The sequence below is a fragment of the Artemia franciscana genome, chromosome 5, assembly GCF_032884065.1.
Source record: "Artemia franciscana chromosome 5, ASM3288406v1, whole genome shotgun sequence".
NCBI lineage: Eukaryota > Metazoa > Arthropoda > Branchiopoda > Anostraca > Artemiidae > Artemia > Artemia franciscana.
The window spans coordinates 8,407,546-8,431,327 of NC_088867.1; the positions used below are offsets into that span (position 1 = coordinate 8,407,546).

At 33.8% G+C, this 23,782-nt stretch overlaps 1 protein-coding gene across 1 annotated transcript; it reads left to right on the forward strand.

The window, feature by feature from the left end:
• The first annotated feature begins 2,809 nt into the window (after positions 1-2,809).
• Positions 2,810-22,501, forward strand: LOC136026949 (atlastin-1-like). Its single transcript, XM_065703809.1, has 4 exons — positions 2,810-2,883; positions 12,675-12,834; positions 16,990-17,204; positions 22,280-22,501. Exons 2-4 carry the CDS (start codon positions 12,751-12,753, stop codon positions 22,317-22,319), a joined length of 339 nt encoding a protein of 112 aa, XP_065559881.1. The 5' UTR covers positions 2,810-2,883; positions 12,675-12,750; the 3' UTR covers positions 22,320-22,501.
• Positions 22,502-23,782: the final 1,281 nt, after the last annotated feature.

A 23,782-nucleotide genomic window follows, 5' to 3' on the forward strand; every position in this document is an offset into this window, starting at 1 on the left:
CGTTTAAGGATTCGTTTATATACCTCACATCTTTTTTCTTTATATTTCATTTTATTATTTTTTCTAATTTGTCTTTCTTTTAGGTTTCATTATTTCACTGATAGGTACTTTATGTTCATTTTAAGCTTGACTATGACTTTATTATTGCTTGTCATAGGTTTTTATATTGCTGTTTACTTTTTTTGGAAATTAGTTTTCCAAAAATCTTCGTTAAAATTATTTTTTATACGAAACATTTTTACCACTCCCATTAGAACTTAGTTTTTTTTTTCCTTTTTAAGTTGTAGGCTAATTTTTATGGTATGGTGCTTGCTTATAACTTTGCACATCATTCAAACTTGCATGGTTCTGACTTCGACAATGTATGGCTGCTCATTTTTGCACTAAAGTGTATCTTTTTATTTTGAACTTTTTTTTTCTTTTTTTTAACTTGGCTATCTCCACAAGTTGTTGAAACTTGCCCGGAGGATACACCTTTAATGTTGACTCCTCATCAATGGCAGTTCGAGGTCTATGTTGGGAGACAAATGGCCTCCCCCTGTTTTTTTCAGACATCTGACTTTAAATTCCCTTTATTTTATTTTTTTTACACTCCTGTGGTATACTTTGTCCCCCCTCCCAGATAATTAGGACTAAAACCGCTACGACTCCTCCAGCAGGTCATTTTAGGGTTTTTTACCATATTAATACAAACGGATATTTTGAAATTCATGTTACCATGTGAGGTCATGAGCACAAAAGTTGGTTGGGTGCCGTCCCTTAAAAACACCATTGAGTCTAAATTTTTGTTGGAGCAACCCTTCTATCAGTTCTTTGTAATCATCTTCCCTGTAAGTGGTTGAAGATCATGAATTAAAATCAGAAAAAGCAATGCATATTACTCTTTATTGAGTATTAAGTATTGTGTTGAAAATTACAACTAAAAGATAAATAATCACGTATTTTCACATGGCTATCAGCAAAGAGAGGTTTCTAGTTAGTATCATTTTTAGCTTTCTATGGTAATAACTGGGCATGTATTTCCATTATACCAAAAAAAGAAAAAAGAAAAAAAAATAGAGAATAGATTCGAAAATCTCAAAAGTTTCCTTATTTGATAGCCAATTAAAATATATTAAAATTATTCCTTCAATTCTTTTCCAAATATAATTAGTCAAAATTGCGACCCACAAGCTATATAAGGTTTAGAAAAGGAGAAAGGCAAATTCAAATTATATCCAATAATCAATGACCGAAGATTTACATAATATTACACATAATATTCTTTATATTAAAAAAGACAAATTCGAATAATTCCGGTAATTAAAGAACAATGATTTACTAACTGACCTATTAAATAAAATGAGAAAAGCACAGAAAGGGCCAAACTGATTTTCCCCTCTTTAAACTAATGCTAGTCTGTATGTAAATGGAAATTGATTGAAGGAAATTCATTGGTTGAAGCATTTGGGAAAAATAAGGTAACGAATGAAAACACGGCTTTAAATCTATATAAATAAAAATGTGATGTCTGTCCGTCTGCTACACTATTTACAATAAAAAAAAGGAAAAAAATTAAAAAATAAAGAAGACAAAGAAAAATTAAAAAAAGAGGAAAAAACAAAAACAATAAAAAGAAAAAAAGAAAAAAATAAAAAAAAACTAACTCAAAAATAAAAAAAACTAAAAAGAAAAAATTTTAAAAAAGAAAAAACAAAAAAAGAAAAAAGACAAAAAAACTAAAAAACTAAAAAACACTGAAAAAAGAAAAAACTAAAAAAAATAAAAAAGAAAAAAACTAACAAAAGAAAACCAAAAAAAGAAAAAAAGAAAAAGACAAAAGAAAAAATTTGAAAAAACTAAAAAAAGAAAAACTAAAAAAAATTAAAAAAGAAAGAAAAAGCTAGAAAAAAGGATCAACTAAAAAAGAAAAAAAAAGAAAAAGAAAAAAAAACTAAAAAAAGCAAAAACTAAAAATAAAAAAAGAAAAACTAAAAAAAACTAAAAAAAAGAAGAACTAAAGAAGAATCAAAAACATTAAAAAAACTAAAAAAACTGAAAAATTTTAAAAAGAAAAGAAGAAAAAACTAAAACAAAAGACAAAAAACTAAAAAGAGAAAAACTAAAAAAAGAGAAAAAAATAAAAGAAAGAAAAAACAAATAAAATAAAATATAAATAAAATAAATAAATAAAATTTATTTATTTATATAAATAAAAATTTACTGTTCGTCTATACGTCTGTCAGTCTGTTACACTATCTTCTATAAAAAAAAGGAAAAAAGAAAAAACTGAAAAAATAAAAAACTGAAAAAACGGACAACAGGTCTGTACTAAAAAAAGCTAACCAAAAACAAAAAAAAACTAAAAAGAAAAAAAACTAAAAAGAAAAAAAGTTTAAAAAAACTAAAAAATAATAAAAAATAAAAAAATAAAACCAAAAAAGGAAAAAATAAAAAAGGAATAAAACTATAGAAAAACCTTAAAAAGTTAAAAGCGACAATGTTGTAAATATGTTAGAACAGTTAGAATAGAATGTCAGAACAGTTGGAATGCAACAATGAAGATCAACATATAGAAACCTGCCACGTGGGGGCACCTAGCAGACCCTCCACGTGCTGCTATGGTGCGCAGCGCCACAGCAACACGTGGCAGGTGTCAACTAATAATCACTAATGCCACGTTTACACGCATAGGATTTTGTAAAAATCCTATAGCGAAATCCTTAAAGGGTCCAAAGAAAAGTGTTCACACGTAAAGAAGCGTCTATATGCATAGGGTAAGCACGTAATTAGTGCCGAAAATATTTTCGAGGGTGAAATATTTGAAAAGTTCAAACATGGATTCGTATTCAAATCTGGAAGAATTGGCGATTGGGTAGCCTGATTCAATTTGTGTGGCCAGAAGTATAATTTCAAGATTCTATATTGTGGTTTCCATTTGTCTTTTTATAGTCATTCCATTCAGGTTACCCTGGATGTTTTTCATTGTGACAGATTGTTGTAATGCTCTGCTGAAAGAGGAAAAATATTTTAATTACATAGGATAGGCAAATTTCAGTAGGCTAATCAGTTAAAAGTCTTAAACTAGCCAGGGAAGTGTTTATTCCACTAAAAAATCACCATCTATCTTTTTTGCCTCCTTTAGCCTGTATCCAATTCCTGATTGCTATTTAAATTTCATTTTGTCTGTTACTCATTTCTTATCCATATTACTGAGGGGTCATAGCTAAGCACTAGAGAAGTCATTGTTAAATATCTTGTGCTTAAGTATATATAGCTTGTTGCAATTAACTAGAATTTTACCCTTATTTTTTTCTAAGTATACAATGTTTGATGTGTTCTAAGCCAAAAGAAGGACATGTAGGCCTATTGAAGAAATTATTGTAAAAAATGGATTCTTTATAATTTACATAATAATTATAGCTAATACATTCTACATGTAGCCCTACTTTACTTTACACTCAACCTTCCTAATATAGAAATATATTGCTGAAATTACATATTTTCCATTGATTCTTCCAATCAATCCCTTGACCCTAGTTACTGTCAATTGAAGCAACTGTGAAAAAACAAGAAATGGAAAAAAAGTAACAGGTGGCACAGTACCCTGGAAATATGTAATTTGGGCAATATATTTGCACATTAGACAGGTTGGGGGTAATTTTTTGTTCTTCATATTTGTGACATACAACTAAAGTGAACATGCCACTGACACCTTTTTATGCTCTTTCCAAATATAGTAATTGCTTCTATTGTAAATCCAAATTTAAGTACTTTTTGACCTAACCTAAATCATTTTGGCACTGACAAAACATAGTAAATTATTTTGTCAAATATGCATACTTTAGTTGAAAATTCAACACCAAGAAAGAAGAAAACTGTATAATATTGTAAAATTTACTTATCAACTTAATTGTGGATAATCAGTGCTTTTGGATTATATGACATTTTAAAAAATGGATTTATGATGAAACAGTAAGTTTGAGCCCAATTTTTTAAAGTTTGAGACCAATGTGTTAATTCTTTTTATGCCCAAAAACTAAAATATTTGGTTATTTTCAAAAGCTCAAAACTGCTTAAATTTGAATTTGCAATAGAAGCAATTATTATATTCATAAAGAACATAAAAAAGCATCAAGTGGAATGTTCACTTTATTTGTAAGTCAAAAATATGAACAACAAAAAATTTACCAATTTATAGTATAGAGCTGCATGATTTTTCCCCTGGGTGCATAGACTAAGTGGAAGGTCACTTGTACCTGATGGTGTTTCTACTGTTATTAGTTGGATAGAAAAAAAAAACAAAGAAAGTTCCTATTGAAAAGAAAAGAGCCCAAAATTGAGATTGAATTGTCAAAGCTTGGAGGTTTGCCCCTTCAGTCTGTTTAGAGAAAACAAATTTATAATTGAAACTTTGTTCATTTCAATCTTAAAGGTAACCTATGTTTGTGAGACTTCATTAAATGTTTGTAAAGGGATACTTTTATTTATTCATTTGCCTTGTCTGTTTTCTACAAGATTGTTTTTTAATCTTTAAATTGATATGCATTTCTTGCAATTTAATTAGTCATACCAGAGTTCTATTTATGAGTTTTTGACCTACTTTGTAATCCCTGGTCTCAAAATTTCATATAAATTTGTTGAAGCTAGGACACATAGAAATACTGTCTGTTCAAAGAAAATGGATAGACATAAGTAGGTTTTATTACACTAAAGCCCTAGGGTCATGGCAACTAAAACAAAACAATGAAGATTAACTTTAAAATACTTGACATCACATAATTATAACAGTCACAAAGAAAAACAAATCACAAAATTTTACTTCTCTGGTCAGTTGCCAACCTGAACAATTGTCCTACATTTTTAAACCTTGCAAAATATTCACCCCCATTACATTCACCAGCCACCATTCATGACCCCCACTCTTATTTATACATCAACAATTCATGGAAAAGGAAGGACTGAAAAGGAAGTGCAATTGGAACCTAGGGCCCAGGCATCCTATGCTTTTGCATGTCCTTCCTGCTTACTGTCCCCAGATTGCTCTAGGTACTCATTTAAATTTTGGCCAATTCTTGCTTAGCTTAGAGAGTCACGTCACTGACCCCTTTCCTAAACCAAATAAACTGCCAGTAATTAAACCTGTGCTCCTTAGACAAGAGATTCTCAACCCAAATTGCCAACCACTTAGCAATGAACACAAATATGACCAGAAAACAACAATTACTTTAAAAAAGAAAATATTAAAAAAAAATCAAATCATAGTTGCCAGGATGCCTTGCTGCCATTTTCTCTACTGTCCTATAAACAATATATATTTTATTTAGACAAATTAATTTTAAGACAGGTATCAACAAAACTCCATCAGGGATTGTATTTACTCAAGATACAACCAGCAATATTAATGCTTAGCTTTGTGATATTCTAGTCTTGAAATAATAAAAAAAGAAGAATTATATGTTCTATTTCTTTTCTACCAGCTCATTTGAGCAAAATCATTTGTGACAGCAATATGCTTATGGTTGGCTTAAAATCTCTCTAAATGCTTTAAAATAGATGGAACTTTAAAAACAAAATATACTGATGAGAAAAAAGAATGTTACCATAGCTCTCTAAACTTGGTACTGTTTAAGACAATTTTTTAGCAAAGCAAATGCAAAACTTTAATGCTGTCCTTTGTCATCTAAAAAAAAAAAAAAAAAAAAAAAAAAAAAAAAAAAAAAAAAAAAAAAAAGGTTAAAATGTATCAAATGTATTTTGATATAAGATACTTCAGAGAGTTTTAACTAAATCTATGAATTAAAGGCAAGGCATTCCTTCCCAATTTTTACAAAAGAAGAAGCTTGATTAAAAAAATATATATATCTTTAACAGAAAGCAAGTGACATTAATGAAATTAATCAAAACAAATTAACTGAGATTAAAGAATATCAGCTATATATTTATCCTATAGAAGGTGGCATAAAAGATTGTTTCTCAAGTTAGAAAAACCCAGTGTTACAACTTAAAGTTCTAATCAATAACAGGAATTGTAATTTAAGAACTAAGGCCAGAGAAAAAAAAACCTGAAAATTATGGTAATATGTTGTTTTTTCAAAGTTTCAAAAGATATAGACATGTTATGTAGGCAAATTTTAGGACCCTCTATAGGGAGATGGAGTGGAGATAGGTACTTTGCAATACCTTTCTGGGACATACTTTAGCCTGTAGACACATCCCTGAAAGTTTCATTTTCCTAATCTAACCTCTTTCCAAGATAATCAAAAGCAGCTAAAGTAGAATTTAAGTCTTTCTATTTTCTCCAACTGAAAATATAGTGTGGTTTAGATGCCAAGCCTGTTTGATATGGTAATATAAATCTTGTTTGATGTTTTTCTTTTTTTGTTTGATATAGGAATAGTAAATCTCATTAATGCAACCTTCAAGCCCTGGGAATAAGAAAAGGATATAAACAGTAGCCTAGCCAGGGGGAAAAATATTCAAGATTACATTTTAGAAACAGGATTTATTTCTGATAATTGGATTCACAAAACTCAATTGGGCTATGTTCAAAGGTACAAAGAAGCTCCTAAACTTCTTGATTGGTCAAAATTAACCTAAGATAGACCTAAGTACAGTTCTGTCATTAATGCAATCTTCAAGCCCTGAAAATAAGAAAAGGGTATAGGCTATCTTTAAAACCTTATAAAATCGAATTGAGCAAAGTTATGAAGCTGAAAACAATTTTGTTGTACTTCAATTAAGCAGAAGATCTACTTTGCAAGATTTCATTTTTATAACACACATATTTTTAAAGGTCATCAAAGGTCAAGGCCCTCTAGAGGGAGAAGGAGTGGAGGTAGTTACTTCAAAATACCTTCCCGGGACATACTTTAGCCTGTAGATTCATCCCTGAAAGTTTCTTTTTCCTAACCTAAACCCTTTCTGAGATAGCAAGAAGTCAATTAACTAGAATTTTACCAAAAAATGCATCAAGTGGTATTTTCACTTTATTGGTAAGTCAGTTATATAGTTATATAAACTGCTATAATTTTAGCCAAAATAATAAAAAATAAATAGTCAAAAGTACCTGAAGTAAAACTTTAGGAAAAATTATAGCAGTTCATATAACTGTGACTTTCCTATAAAGTGAATATATCACTTGAGACCTTTTTTGTGCACTTTATGCATATAATAATTGCTTCTACCTTAAATTGAGATTTAAGCACTTATTGAGCTCTTAAAAATGATAAATTTTCAAAAAATTGACATATCACTCAATTTCCACAAAATAATACTACATTTTTTTAGGACCATTATTTTTGAACAGAAAATACTATATTTTCTTAGTGCTAAAATTATTTATAATAATGTTAGGTTAGGATAAAAATTGCTTAAATTTGAATATCAGTTAGAAGTGATTATTATATTCATAAGAGCACAAGAAAAGGCATGAAGTGTTATGCAGGGCTGCCAAATTTTTTTAAGGAGTGTCATATTTTTTCCAAAAATGGGCTTTTTGTCTCATCTCAGATTCCATAATGTCATATTTTTTGCTGCAAGTGGTATCATATTTAATTGTCAAATCATTATTTAGAGCTTTGAATATATAATCAGTTCAGAAAGGAGTAAACTTAACCTTATTCTATTATCTTGGGATCATGACCATTTTATGACTTCATGAAAGAAATAGAAACATTTGACTAAATTAATGTTACATACTATGAATTTGTGTCTGAGCAGCCAATGAGGCTAGTTGAAATTTATAAGAGTTTTAGGGGCAATTAATTCCAACAGTAAATTGAAAATAGACTTTTTGTATGATGTCATAATCATAATCAGCTCTAAATATAATCAGCATTATTGGCTAAGCTTTTTATTTACTCAATATGTAAGCCAGCTTCAATTTAGTATTTTTGTTGTATTTGTTGGTGCCTTTTCAAGCCAGATAGATTATTCTGAAGGAAAGACATCTCTGGAAATTTGTAATCTCAGCCAAGGTGGGATACCCCTCCTGTACTCCTAAAAATGGGAGTTGCTGCTTATGCATACAGCTTTGGTAAACTGCATGCTGTTTACTTTTTTACTTTTAAGTATGTACCAGTTGGCTACATCAAATACTCAATCAAAAAGTGAATTAAGTTCAGATATTCAGCATGTATTTTGATTTGAAATTTCTGCCTATGACTTTTCTTTGTGTGTTTTAAATTTTAAATATGGTGTTAGGATTGGTCCTGTATTCCACACTGTTTGTGTACTACTGCCACTGTTAGGTAGCGCTAATCCCTTCCATTAATTTGTAGCTTTTCTGGAGGTAGAAAATTAAAATTTTACTTTTGTTTTATTACCATTCAAAAAACAAGATTGGATAAGAAAAATGTGTCATTTTTTTGAAAAATCTGTCATTTTTTTGAAAAATCTGTCATTTTTTATTGAAAATGTATCATTTTTGTTCATTGTGTTGTCATTTTGACACAAAATGTGTCAATTTGGCAGCCCAGGTAATATGTTCACTTTATTGGTAAGCCAGTTATATGAACTGCTATAATTTTACCTGAATTGGTATATATAGAGGGGATGGTAATGGTAAATGTTTAGTTTGTCAGAAGCTGTCTAAACTGGATACCATTCTGCAAAGCAGCATAGTTTCCATACTACAGTACCTAGAAATGCTAATTCTAGGAGTATATCCATTTCTGGTTGACCCTCCTCCTCCATGGGACCAACTCAAAATGCAGAAAGTGGGCTTTTTTACTGGTAACATTCCCTATAGAGCAAATTGTATTATTCCATGAGCCCCCTTGGCAGTGGGGCAATTTCTGTATTCTATATTTATTTTAATAAACCTTCTTTGAGGTTTTTTTTATTACTCTGTTGAATAAATGCAGAATACAGACCTTCTTCAGAACCTTGCTATATGCTGTAATATACCAAAAATTATCATTTTGACCTTTTTTTTGGAAGTAGACATGTGTATCCATTCAGTGTTTCAGTTTTACTCACATAGCCTATTAACAGAAAATGAATTTTCTTCTGATTCTAAAAATGCTCATCTTATTGCTTCATAGCCTATTTATTGTATAAATCACAACTATAAAATACTATTTTCTATTTAATTTCCAGTTTAAACAGAGACCACATGTTTAATTTATGCTAAAAAATTATTGTTGAAAATTTCTCCTAGAAGACAGGGCTCTTGTTATAACCAACTCATTGCATCATGCTATAGTGAAGTAGGGATGGTCCAAGAACAAATCTACATTTTTCCAGAATGCCAAAGAAAAGTAGTATTTTCCTAAAAGAGATATTTTACCATATACCCAATGGGTAGGCCAATTTCTAAAAAATTCTATTCTGTAAAATGTAAGAACAATATCCAACCATACACAAGTTTTATATTAATTATCTAAATTGTTGGCTAATTGAGATGTCCTGTTAAGTAAACAAGCATCAGCCAACTAGAGAAGTAAATCAAATCTATCTATATATATAAAAATAAGTTGTCTGTGTGTGTGTGTTTCGGATCCACAGAAAGCTGACGAGAGATGGGCCTCACATTTCGAGAAAGTCTTAAATAGGCCCAGACCTGATGATCCAGAAACAGTACCGGATACGCCATTTTTACAAATTGACGTAAGTGCTGACCCACCCAGCACGGTAGAAGTGACGACAGCTGTGAAAAAGCTGAAAAATGGACGTGCACCTGGAGTCGATGGGATCACGGCAGAGATGCTGAAAGCGTCCCTTCGAGCCTACATGTTCGTATGGACTGCTCTTCTAGTGGCCATTTGGAACAACGAAAAAGTCCCAAAAGATTCGACCAGAGGTATACTGGTCAAACTCTTCAAGAAAGGCGATGCACAAATTTGTGACAATTGGAGGGGCATCAATTTGACGTCTGTGCCTAGTAAAATACTAGCCTCAGTAATACTACAACGCCTAAGAGCAGCCCTGGACTCACATCTCAGGGAAGAGCAACATGGGTTCCGACCTGGTAGGTCTTGCTCTGATCTTGTTTTCATTCTTAGACTGATGGTGGAAGAGTCCAGAGAATGTAACAAAAAGCTGTACCTGCTCTTCATTGATTTTGAAAAGGCGTTCGATTCTGTTGACCGAGACACTTTATGGAAGATTTTGAAATATTACGGAGTACCTGATAAACTAGTCAAAATGATAATCGCACTATATGAGTATAGTGAAGGCTGTGTACGCACAGAAAATGGGGACACGCGTTTCTTCAAGATAATGTCTGGCGTCAAACAAGGGTGTGTCCTATCCCCGTTTCTGTTTTTCATTGTAATGGACTATATTCTACGGCAGTCTTCAGGCATTGGAGTGAAGATTAGCAGCCGACTGATCTCCGATTTGGACTTCGCAGATGACGTTGTTCTTCTTGAAGAAGCGAAACTGCGACTGCAGCTGCTACTCGACGCCATAGACGAAAAGGCCGAGAAAATGGGACTTGCAGTAAATGTCAGTAAAACAAAGAGTATGGCCACATCTGACTCCCCACTCATATTAAAATGCAAAAATAAAACTATTGAGCAGGTCAAGGAATTTAAATATCTTGGGAGTTGGATCGAATACGATGGTGAAATAGCCAACGAAATCAAGAGGAAAATTGGACAAGCGACATCGGCTTTTAGCAAGTTGAAACCAGTCTGGCGCAGTAGTAAATACTCTATGCGCTTGAAGCTCCGCCTCCTGAATAGCAATGTGATGTCCATCCTCCTCTATGCTAGTGAATGCTGGAAACTAAACACCCAGCTAGAGAAACGTGTCCTAGCCTTTGAAAACATGTGCCTTAGGAGAATCCTGAACATATCGTGGCAGGAAAAGGTCACCAACATAGAAGTTCGCCGGCGAACCGGTCAGCCATTAGTTACTGACCTTCTGAAACGTAGGAGATGGACATACCTTGGCCACGTCCTCCGTATGCCAGAGGATCGACTCCCGAATACAGTATATGATTGGCGTCCCGAGGGGAGGCGAAAAAGAGGTCGACCAAGACACACCTTACGACGACAGTACGACCGAGACCTGAGAAATGCGGAGTTGTCTCTGCAACCACAGTGGGAGGACGTCATGGCTGCAGCTCAGCTCCGAGATGTCTGGCGAGGTTTCGTAGACGCCCTATGAGCCACCCCTGGCTCTGGAGGATCTAAGGTCTAAGGTAAGGTGTGTGTGTGTGTCTGTCAAGTGACGTCATGTTTGTGTGTTGACTGACGTCATGTTTTTGACTGACAAAATTACAGACCAGGACATCGGGACACAAATGAGGACTGGGACATAGGGAATATAAATGACGACCGGGACACTCAAAGAGAAAGTGACCAGGACACAAGGAATGTTCAATTAGCAATCACCATCAACAAAGCACTGGGACACAAATGACGACCGGGACACAGGGACGACCGGGACCCGGTCCCGGGACAAAGAGAAATTACAGACCGGGACACTGGAACACAAATGACGACCAGGACACAGTGAATATAAATGACGACCGCGACACTCAAAGAGAAATTACAGACTGGGACACCAGGACACAGGGAAACAACAACAACGGGGACGCCAGGGGGCACAGGGGGATATATAAATGACGACGGGGACACAGGGAATGTTCGATTAGCAATCACCATCAACAAAGCACAAGGGCAATCATTAGAATAATGAGGTATAGATCTGAATACAGATTGTTTTTCCCATGGACAATTATATGTTGCATGTTCAAGAGTCGGTAAACCTGACAATCGGTAAACCTGATATTTATATGTATAGACAATGGGACAGCCAAGAATAATATTCGCAAGTTTTATATCTAAATTCACAGGTGAGACACAGGGACACAACTACAATGGCGCGTAACTAATATGGCGCGTAACGACTTACGCGCGTGGGGGGGCGCGAAGCGCCACCCCAACAGCTAGTTTAAGATAAAAATCATTTGAGCTCTCTAGCCAAATGTAATAAAGCATGAGAGTCAACTTAGTAGCTCCAACTCAATTCATAATTCTTTATTTTAACTCTTCTGATATATTTTTAACTAGGCAAATAGTTAAATTCTTCATGCAAACTAGTGATAATATCCAACTAGCTAGATGTTTTTACTCTTAGCCTTGGCATGAACATCTAACAGGCAAGGTTTATATTAATAGACTATTCAGGTAGCTAATCAACAAACTTACCTCCATTGTTAGAATACCATCCTAAATCCAAATTTAGCTTGTATCAGAAATGAATTAATCTCCACCCCTATAAATACCAATTCAGTGTATATTCCAATTCAGGGTATATATTTGTACATTAGTCTATTTCTAATGCAAAAGTCTTTCAAATGTGTTAAAGTCTATTTCTGATGCAAATAAATAGCAAGTTTGGAAATCAGGATGCAAAAATATTTATGCAATCACCAGTTTTTTTTTTACATTTTAAGCAATTTAATAAAATTTAAAAAGAGCCTCGATTTTTTGAGGTTGTGTGCAATGATAATAATGTGTAACAGTAAAGATAGTGTAATAGACAGACACTACATTTTTATTTATATACACAACCAAATTTGAAATAAAGGAAGCAAAAAATGAGCCTTAAAGCATGCAGTATTTACAGGAACTTGTACACCTGGGACATTTCAGTCTTTTCATCATAACTTCTTCTTATGCTCTTAATAATTAGTTTTCAAGCTTTAAATCTAATAACGGTTTTCTGTTCTTTTGTAGGTACAAACAACTCAGTAGAAAAAATTTCTTAGTCTATTACTCCCTGCTGATGTCATTCATCTTCTGATTTTTAAACATGGTTTTTTTTTTTACCTCTGCAGGGATACTTGTCACTTTTGTTGGACCTCATCCTCTCCTTATGTTTCTTGGTGTATTAAACGTAAGTTTCAAATTAAATTTATTTGGAATAGTATCAAGGGATAATGCAGGGGTAGTTGTCAGTCTCTTTCCTTCCTGTGAAGCAAAAAAAAATTCAAAATAATTTTGCAAATTTGAAAAATTTGAGTGTAGTAAAGTAGTAAAATTTATTAGATTCAGGGTTGGGGGGCCGGGAAGGTCTGAGAAGTGTGTTTATCATCAGTACATTATCCTTGAGTATAAACTAGATATACTAACTTTGCCAACAAAGATGTTGCAGGAACAACACTTTGATAAGGGATTCGAGGAAAAACTTAAAAAAAAACTTTTTTGGATGCTGACCAATGATCTGTGTTGTGCAGGTACCAAACTCCTGATTCATTGCCTTTGGCCGGGAGCTCAATTGGGGTTGGGGGCAAATCATCCGATGCTTCCCGTGTTTTTCTTCCAGATTTCTTCAGGTACCCATTTAGAAGTATTTTGACTCTGGCTGTGCTTACAGAGTCACACCATTGACCCCTGTTCCAATTCAAACTAGACCTACGTTGCCCGGGCAACATGAAGTGTTGCAGCAACCTCTTTTCGGCTTTGCCGACTAAAGTATTGCGAGAGCAACACTGGTTTTGTTTTATGGTAACTGTTAAACGCTGAAGCTGTCAACCGATCTCAATTTTGAAAATGATATGTTCTTTGGCAACCTTGACAACGTTAGTCCTCTCCTTGGTCCATTGGTGGAATCAACTCAGCAATCTGATTGGCCGTGCATTAAATTGCGTTTACAAACAAATACATCAAACACAGTTATCATCGGAGATTACAACATGATCATCAACAAAAGCTCGTTTCTTCCTTCCCATTTCGAAAAATGGAGTTCTCAACTGCTTGTTCAAAAGTATACTACTAGAAAAGGAATATTACTAGACCATGTCTTCGTAAAATCGCCAGCAAAATGGTTATCCAAGAATCTTGTGACGTATTACAGTTACCACAACCTAGTTATCTTTGCACTAGAGACAAGTTAGCCAAAACTGATTTTTTTTTTCTTAGTTAGTTTCATTTTTAGTGTTTATACCAAGTGACTTGCATGATATATAATATACAGATTTCTCATGTTCGAATGTTGACCTTCTCTTCATTCTATCTTTGCCTACTATAAGTTATACATATTACAATATTTGCTACTTAACTTTTACCTTAAAGCAGAGAGATCATTATTAAACTTGGTGGGAAGAATTATTACAAGTCCAAGATACGTGACTGCCATAACCAGACCGGATCCGCTCTCTTTGGTGGAGTTGGGGGGGGGGAATTGGAAAAAATAGAAAAGAAGAGGTATTTGTAACTTACAAGCAGGTGATCAGATCTTCATGAAAATTGATATTTAGAAGGATCTTGTGCTTTAGAACTCTTATTTTAAATATCGATCTGATCTGGTGACATTTGGTGGAGTTGGAGGGGGAAACCAGAAATCTTGGGAAATGTGAAAATCGAGGTATCTTACGAATGGGTGATTGGATCTTAATGAAACTTGATATATAGAAGAATCTTATGTCTCAGATGCTCCATTTTCAAATCAGATCTGCGGACATAGAGGGCTGGGGGGCCAGAAATCTTGGAAAATGCTTAGAGTGGAGAGATGGGGATGAAGCTTGATGGGGAGAATAACCAGAAGTTATAGATACGAAATTGACATAATTGGAACGGATCTGCTCTCTTTGAGGGAGCTGTAGGTTTTTAATTGGAAAAATTGGAGGTGGAAAAATTGCGATATTTTTAACTTAAGAACGAGCAACCGAATCTTACTGAAATTCAATATTTTGAAGGAACTCGTGTCTCCGAGTTTTTATTTCAAATCCCGACCAGATCTGTTGACATTAGGGAGAGATAAAGGGGGAAACCGGAAATCTTGGAAAACGCTTATAAATGTCGTAGATACATGATTGACATAACCGGACTGGATTCGCTCTCTTTGGAGGAGTTAGGGGGTTGGGTTCAGTGTTTTGGCGAGTTTGGTGCTTCCGGACGTGCTAGGAGGATGAAAATTGGTAGGCGTGTCAGGGAGCTGCACAAATTGACTTGATAAAGTCGTTTTTCCCGATTCGACCATCTGAGGGGCTGAAGGGAGATGAAAAATTAGAAAAATCGAGGTATTTTTAACCTGCGATTGGGTGATCGGATCTTAATGAATTTTGATATTTAGAAGAACCTCGGGACTCAGAGCTCTTATTTTTCATCCTAACCGGCATTAAGCCTCTAAGTTTCCTTTTAAATCAATCTATTGATTATTATAACTTTGCTAGAGCTCATGCCACATGAGCTCTTGGCTCTTAGCTCATTAACAACAGACGATGGTTGACTGTGTCAAAGGTCTTGGCGACATCAAGAAATACCACCAACGCATACTGATCACTGTCAATTGCATCATTAATCTCAAGCAGAAGTTGACGAATCGCCAACTCCGTTGATTTTCCTTTAATGAAACCAAACTGAGAAGGATGAAAAATATTTTTACCAATAAATAATTATAGAGCTGATGGTTCGCTATCTTTTACAAAAGTTTACTAAACACTGATAAGTGATTTACCTCTATAATTTGAAGGATCACTTGTAATTCCCCCTTTATGTAGTGGAATAACATTAGCTTTCTGCAACAAATCGGGAAACACTCCCTGTACAAATGACAAATTATATATGTGTGTAAGTAATGGGGCAACATTAGTAACTACCTGCTTTACTGTTCGAGTAGAAAAACCAAATTCATCAGACGAAGAACTTTTTAAGCTTCATGACAATTTTTTTCACATGTTGGGGCTTCGTTTCGGAAAAATCAAAAGGGTTTTCAGTTTGATGATTGGTATCAAAAGAAATGGTAGGGACATTTAACAATGGAGAAAAAAAAAATCTGATTTAAGCTTTTTTCCTATTGAACTAAAATAGTCTCCCAACATATAAAGATTTACATTCTGACTGTTTCTTTTCTAAGAAAATAAGAACGAAACTAATATTTTCCAGGAACTTGCTGGGATTTGCTGTATGTTTGTTAACTAGTTTTTATGTGTTTCTCTTATTTTAAACTTTGTATTATGGAGGAGACGGACTCCCTTATATACGTAATATTTTCTGTTTGTTTCAAGTTTTAATGCTGCTCATTACTTCCTGTTGAAAAAAAAAAATATTTTTCATATTTTTTTTTTTAATAATGGTATCGACTAAACTGAATAAAATGACCATCTCAAAATTTTGATTCGTTGACTTTGGGAAAAAATGAGTTTTGGAGGGGGCCTAATTGCCCTTCAATTTTTTGGTCACTAAAAAGGGCACTATGACTTTTACTTTCCGTTATAATGAACCATCTCGCGACATTCTAGGACCACTGGGTCGATAGGATCACCCCTGGAAAAAAAAGAAAACGCATTCATGATCTGCCTTCTGGCAAAAAATACAAAATTCCATATTTTTGTAGATAGGAGCTTGAAATTTCTGCATAGGGCTAAATTTCCCAATTATATTTGAAAAGACTTAGTCAGGTTTTGGGTTTCAATTTTGGCAGCCCTTTTCTTGCCCCCTTGAAAATATGGGTCAAGTTTCAATCTTTGTAATTTTGTAGAGCTCTAACAGCCGAAATTGTAATTTATATTGTTGCTGGCGATTTTCTTTTTTTCTTTTGATATTAACCGCTCCATATTCAACCAATTTGTTCTTTGGAGAGAAAAAGAGTTCTGACTCCAAAAAGGGTCATAACCGTTAGAATGATTCCTCATTCTAACAAAGGTTAGAATCTAACCTTTGGGTGGAAGGGGTGGGGGGCTCATTTGCTTTGAAATTGCTAATTTCAACCCCCTCCCAGTCACCACCGTGCCCCTCCCCCATGTCATTCTCTAAAAATTTAAGGATTTTTTTTTCAACATATTGGAAAAGTCAAATAAACATGCCTCTGGGGATTTCACGACCCCTATAGCCAAGGGCCGTCCTCGGCAAAAGAAATGAGAAACAACGAATAAAAAAGAACTAGCATCCAAACAAAAAATCTTTAAAACTAAAATATTTTCAAAACAGCTCTAGCAGCATTACTTCAGGGAAATTCACCTAGGAATATCCTGGTTGAACTATAAATTAAGACTAGCCACAAGACCAATTTAGATAAGACTTAAAGTAAAAGTTTTTGTCCCAATTTCAGGAAATAGAAGAATCATTTATGTCATTTAAGAACAACAACGATATCAAAGACACATTCAAACCTGTAAAAACTCCTGTAGCTTTGATGGCGGTCTTTTTGATGTTCTTTTTCTTTTCCCGACTCTTTGGTGTATTGGGGCTCGACAACGTGGTCAATATTTGTTATTTTATTATGGGAATTACGTTGGTTCTCCTCTTCGCCAGGTTTTATATCAAGTAAGTAGCCAATTTTATTGATATATATATATATATATATATATATATATATATATATATATATATATATATATATATATATATATATATATATATATATATATATATATATATATATATATATATATATATATATATATATATATATATATATATATATATATATATATATATATATATATATATATATATATATATATATATATATATATATATATATATATATATATATATATATATATATATATATATATATATATATGTATGTATGTATGTATATGTATAGTTCATTTTATATATATATATATATATATATATATATATAAAATATATATATATATATATATATATATATATGTATGTATATGTATAGTTCATTTTATATATATATATATATTTATATATATATATATATATATATATATATATATATATATATATATATATATATATATATATATATATATATATATATATATATATATATATATATATATATATATATATATATATATATATATATATATATATATATATATATATATATGTATGTATAGTTCATTAAGTTCAACATTCAATAAAGACCCTTACCAGTTTCCAGGAATAAGCCGAGATCGGCGGTATAGAAAAAAAAATGGGACAAAACCTAAGTGTTGCTCTCGTAACACAAATACAAACTAAATACTTAAAATATAGCTACAATTTATATTGCAACCAAACTATAGCTAATTGTGTGGTATAAAGAAGTTGCTTGGCCAGTTTCTTGTCACTTCCCGAGTGTCTATTATATAACTGATGAGCACCAAAAAACAAACAAATGCAATAAACTTTCAGCGAACAAAGGTTATGAAACATAAAAATTTCTAATTTGAATCAGCCAATCAGAGAATTGTCTGAAAAATCTAAAATTAGGGCTAGAAAAAATCTCGGCATTAGTAAAACCTCGTCGTGAATGGGCCTTTAGCAAACGCTAAAGGCCCATTCACGATTTCTATGATTTTAAGATTTATATGTTACCGTAAATGTCAAAAAATTGTGAATTTCGACTTTCACTGGTTAATGTCAACAAACCCCAAATGCATCTGTAAAAGATCAAATATTTCATTACATTCTTATGCATTCGTACCCTTACCGGTTATTTCCGACAATCAGAGATTTGCTCGGGTGAATGTCCAAAAGAGAGGAAAAAAACCAGATCCTTATCTCTAGCGAAAGAAACAGAGGGCGGAAGAAGTTGCGCATCACGTTCTTTGGGTATTTTTAACATTTGGTGCTCCTGTCATATTGTAATCTGATATTGGACAGAGAATTCTGTAATTAAGTCATATCCAAAATTTTCGCTATGTGGAAATATGTTAAGGCAGGACGTACTCTCAAGGAATCTTCCTATATCTCCCATGCTAGACATTTGGAGTTTGCCTGACGTTCCTGAATTAGTAATTTCGGCGGTTTTTAAGTTAATAAAAATAAAAAAATCTGGTGAATGTTTTGATTTAATCAAATCTTAAAGCCAAAAATTGAATATTTTTTTTTATTCCAAAATAATTATTTAACCTGTTTTGGGTTTGCATTCTAGATTGCTATACTTGAGATTGTTGTTGTGGGGTATCAAAAAATAGAGCAAAAAATTGTCTATTCAACAATCAGAAACTTATTTCTATAATATATACTTCATGGCTGCAGTCCCTTCAAACACTTTACATACTTGTGTTCCGAAGTCAAAAATTCCCCTTAAAAAACTAGATACAGCTGTAATCGGAGCGTGTGATAATGCATAAATTACATCAAGGGACTAACCACTCAGATTGTTCAGGAGCCATTCAGAGTCTAGAGAATAAGTAGCGTGCAGACATTAAACTGCCAGTTAAGAAATACATCTAAAAAATTATATTGTATAAATAGTTACAAGAAAAATTGCTAAGGATAGCCTGCGCCTAATTGTAATTTTGAGTGAGAAACCCCTTAAGCTCAACCTTCTTGTGTTTTTTTAGTTGAAGCGACGAAAAAAACTGATACCTTTGTATTTGACCGAGTTGCCGCCTAAGAAAAAGAATTTACTAGGGAGTAAAATTCTTGCACTTTGGCGAGGCCTTAAGATAGTCTCTGGAAAGCCTCGTCATAGTCATAGCATCTTCTTCTTTTTTGCCTAGTTAACAAATGCAAATACTGAAATCAGAGAACAACTTACAGAAATTGCCATTACTTTTGAAACAGAAGATCAGCCAAAAAAAGCAGTACTTCAGAAAAAAAATTATTCGGTGTTCTTACCAAAAACCATATTCCAAAGAAAAAGTTTGAAAAGGGCTTGCAAATTACTACGTTTTCGCATCAAATTCTGGCTGAAAACGCAAGCTAATATTTGTAGCAAGAGGGGGAGCGAAAGGAAATCTTCTTCTGCAATCAACATAAATGTTACGATCCTCACAAAACAATTTCGTCTGGCTTAAATTTGTAATACTGTACGTATCCAAGTCCCTGATACGAACTTGGTCGCACACATAACTGAAACGTTTTAGTGGTTGTTATTGGAATAGAAGGCTCCGACTTCTATAAGCTTGAACGCGAAAATGGTACCCTCAAGCAGGTTTAAACACGTAATCAGTTCGTAATTTGTAGAGAAAAGCTACTTTCTATGGGTGAGATTTGATTTTTAGGAAATTTCACTGAGAGAAGCGGCTGCAGCTAATTCGAGAAGATCCTCCCAGAACCCCCCTCCCCTCCCGCATTTTTTCCAACTCACAAATTTTTGTTTCCCGCGCCTCTCCCTAAAGAAATAACCCCCTTCGAACGAAACTTCTGGCTACGGTCTTGCTTGTGTTTCTTATTTTTGAGACGCTCCTCTTTGATGGCGTTCTTGGCCAGCATAGCTCGTTAATCTAAAATTTTTAATTTTTTGTCGCAAAATAATATTGAATTTTAGCGCTTTTTCTGTTCATCATGAAAATGAATATAAAGGTTAACATAAGATTCTGACGATTCGTAGAGAATTTAACGCAACACCTACTTTTATTTCTCTGATCACAAAACATGCGACATATGTTCTTACTAATATTATTACTACTACTAATCGACTTCCTTGCCAAGCAGCAGTGCCTGTTCCTGAATTGTAGTCAATTGCCCGTAAGGTGTGGAGTGTGAACACAATTTTATTCCTGTTTTTGTAAATGGTATTATTCCATGAGCGTAATTGGGTCATCCAGCATTTTAACTTGTGTGAATCTAATGTCGAATTGACATAATAGATTAGTTTTTCTCAAATTGAAAAAAAAGATCGGGTTTTATTTGAATTAAAAATTTATCACAGCCGTGCGAGTCTTTTTACGCTTCTCCTCCACCCCACTCTGTTCGAAACGCCACCTCTTACTACTACTGTGACCAATACTACAATTAAGGCTAAGGGTGTGAAGGTGAAAACCTTCTTATCCTTAACCTTCAAATATTCAACCTTCAAACCTTGAAATATGCAGGGGATTTTGAAAAAAAATCAAATGACGTTGTTTGCATGCAGGTTGTCAATTAAGCAAATTTCTCCAGCGTAAAATTCTCATTGAAAAACTAAATTCCTGGAAGCTTCCCTTATCATCGAAAATTATCCCCGTGGAAAATCCCACCAACAGATAACTCCACTTCATCTCCCGAGAAATATGTGCATAAATCCCAATAACAAATACTATATGTAAACAATGGGCAAATTTTGTAGTAGTTTTTGACAGAAATAATATTTAGGTGGCGACACTGACACCGATAGAACTATTCCACAGTCACTATTATTCCTCAGCTTCCTAATAACAGCTTCCATATAGCTAAGGAAGCTATTATAATAATAGCTTCCTTAATGTCGCTTCTTACCTGCAGTTCAAAAGCTTGATATTTTTATTTAAATAAAAATAAACTCGAGCGACGATCAGTCACAAAGTGTGATATACAGATATCTTTATTTTTGAGGCGGTCACCTAGGATATATAAGAGTCAGTGATCATTGTACCTCATAATTTTCAATTACTTCCTTCGCTTTTCTTGAACATACCTTCGAAAGCTTGGCTTTCAAATCCCGGAATTTTTCAACCAATAAAGACACTTCAGTGGCTCTATCTAACTGCTCCCTTGCCAATGGACTTGCAAGTCTCTTATAGGGTAAAATTACAGTTTGAATGAACGGGGAACTCTTAAAATTTTAATGTGTTAAATTAAAGAAAAAATAGAAAATCAGTAGGACTGGAAACAGTAACAGAAATCTTAATTTTCCATTGGTTCTAGTTTCTTTCTTGTTTTCTTTTCTTTTATATATATAGATATTTTTTATTTTCATCCAAAACATATAAATTAAACAAAGAATTCACCATTAACGGCCACTCTTAAGACAAAAGAGTCCTGACTGTGGCCGCAATTCTAACCACCATGAATCTGCTAAATCATTTCTTCAAATGATTTTGAAGAAAGAAAAAAAAATCTTTGGGGGGGGGGGTAAAAATAACAAAATAATTAATATTAAATACTAAATAAATAAATAACCTTTCCTCTTATCACACTTCTCTCCTTGGAATACCCAAAATGGAATTTAACCATTCTCTTGAATGATTCCAGACTTACTGCCGCTCTGACCGATTCTGGAAGGTCATTCGAGACGCTGACACCTATGTTCCTGAGAACAAATCCTGCTCTCGTTGTATTTCTTCTCTCGTGAGTCAAATCCTCCAAATTCCGGGTAAAATAAGGGTGATCAAACGAGTTAGTTTAAAAAAAATCATAAAAGTACTCAGGACTTACCTTATTTACACTTTGAAAAACAAAATCAATATATCGAAGCAATATGACTTGGCTTTGGTATATAAAAGTCAATATGACTATGCTTTCGTAATAAACTTTCACGTTCGAAGGAAGCAGTCAGTGTCACCCATTTCACTATTTTAAAGCCTGAACTTCATAGAGGACCAAATATTAATTTGTTTTTTTTCTAATATTAATATTAGTTCTGGTTTTTGTTTTAGCCCTCTTCTCTTCTTTGTTTATTTATTTCTATCACATCTTTACATGTCTTTTATCTCCTATGGATTAATGTCCTTTTTCTTTTCTAGGTTCAAATCAGAGCTGAGCAGTAAATTTCGATCATCCTAATTCTGTTTAGTCTGTATGTTTGTTGCCGTCTTTTTTTGTGATAGCATTCATTTTCACAGAGAAAGGCGTTGCAGCAGACCAGACTTCTTGTAATTGCAAAGTTTAAATAAAAATCAAGGGTTCTCAACCTTAAGTTAGTTTCATTTTCCGTAAAATTCTTGTCTGTGCCTTTTTTTTCTCCCCTTTTTATGGCACTTGGTATTAACCAAGTGACATATAGCAGTCGCCAATTCTGTCGGTCTGTCTGTCTGTCGGTCTGTCGGTCTGTCGGTCTGTCTGTCGGTCTGTCGGTCCCGGTTTTGCTACTTTAGGCACTTCCAGGTAAGCTAGGACGATGAAATTTGGCAAGCGTATCAGGGACCGGACCAGATTAAATTAGAAATAGTCGTTTTCCCGATTTGACTATCTGGGGGGGAGTGGGGGCCCGGTTAATTCGCAAAAAATAGAAAAAATGAAGTATTTTTAACTTATCAGCGGGTATTTGGATCTTAATGAAATTTAATGTTTGGAATAATATTGTGTCTTAGAGCTTTTATTTTAAATCGCGACCGGATCTGATGACATTGGGGGGAGTTGGAGGGAGAAAACCTAAAGTCCCGGTTCTGCTACTTTAGGCACTTCCAGGTAAGCTAGGACGATGAAATTTGGCAAGCGTATCAGGGACCGGACCAGATTAAATTAGAAATAGTCGTTTTCCCGATTTGACCATCTGGGGGGGGGGGGGGGAATAGGGGCCGGTTAATTCGGAAAAATAGAAAAAATGAAGTATTTTTAACTTATGAGCGGGTGATTGGATCTTAATGAAATTTGATGTTTGGAATGATATTGTGTCTCAGAGCTCTTATTTTAAATCCCGACTGGGTCTGATGACATTGGGGGGAGTTGGAGGGGGGAAACCTAAAATCTTGGAAAACACTTAGAGTAGAGGGATCGGGATGAAACTTGATGGGAAAAATAAGCGCAAGTCCTAGATACATGATTGACATGATCGGAACTTATTTGCTCTCTTAGGGGTAGTTGGGGGGGGGGAGTAAGTCTTAAAAATTAGAAAAATGAGGTATTTTCAACTTACGAACGGGTGATCGGATCTCAATGAAATTTGATGTTTAGAAGGATATCGTGTCTTAGAGCTCTTATTTTAAATCCCGACCGGATCTGGTGATGGGGGCGGTGAGTTGGGAGGGGGAAACCTAAAACTTGGAAAACACTTAGAGTGGAGGGATCGGGATGAAACATGGTGGGAAAAATAAACACAAGTCCTAGATAGATGATTGACATAAACGGAACGGATCCGCTCTCTTTTGGGTAGTTGGGGGGGGGTTTAATCCTGAAAAATTAGAAAAAATGAGGTATTTTTAACTTACGAACAGGTGATTGGATCTCCATGAAATTTGATTTTTAGAAGGATATCGTGGCTCAAAGCTCTTATTTAAATCCTGACCGGATCTGGTGACATTGGGGGA

Excerpts from the sequence above, each read along its gene's own strand:
- LOC136026949 (XM_065703809.1), top strand. The coding sequence starts at position 12,751 with ATGGTTTTTTTTTTTACCTCTGCAGGGATACTTGTCACTTTTGTTGGA. Across the intron at positions 12,835-16,989 it reads TGTTTCTTGGTGTATTAAAC|GAAATAGAAGAATCATTTAT; the intron begins GTAAGTTTCAAA and ends TCCCAATTTCAG. Across the intron at positions 17,205-22,279 it reads TTCGCCAGGTTTTATATCAA|GTTCAAATCAGAGCTGAGCA; the intron begins GTAAGTAGCCAA and ends TTTCTTTTCTAG.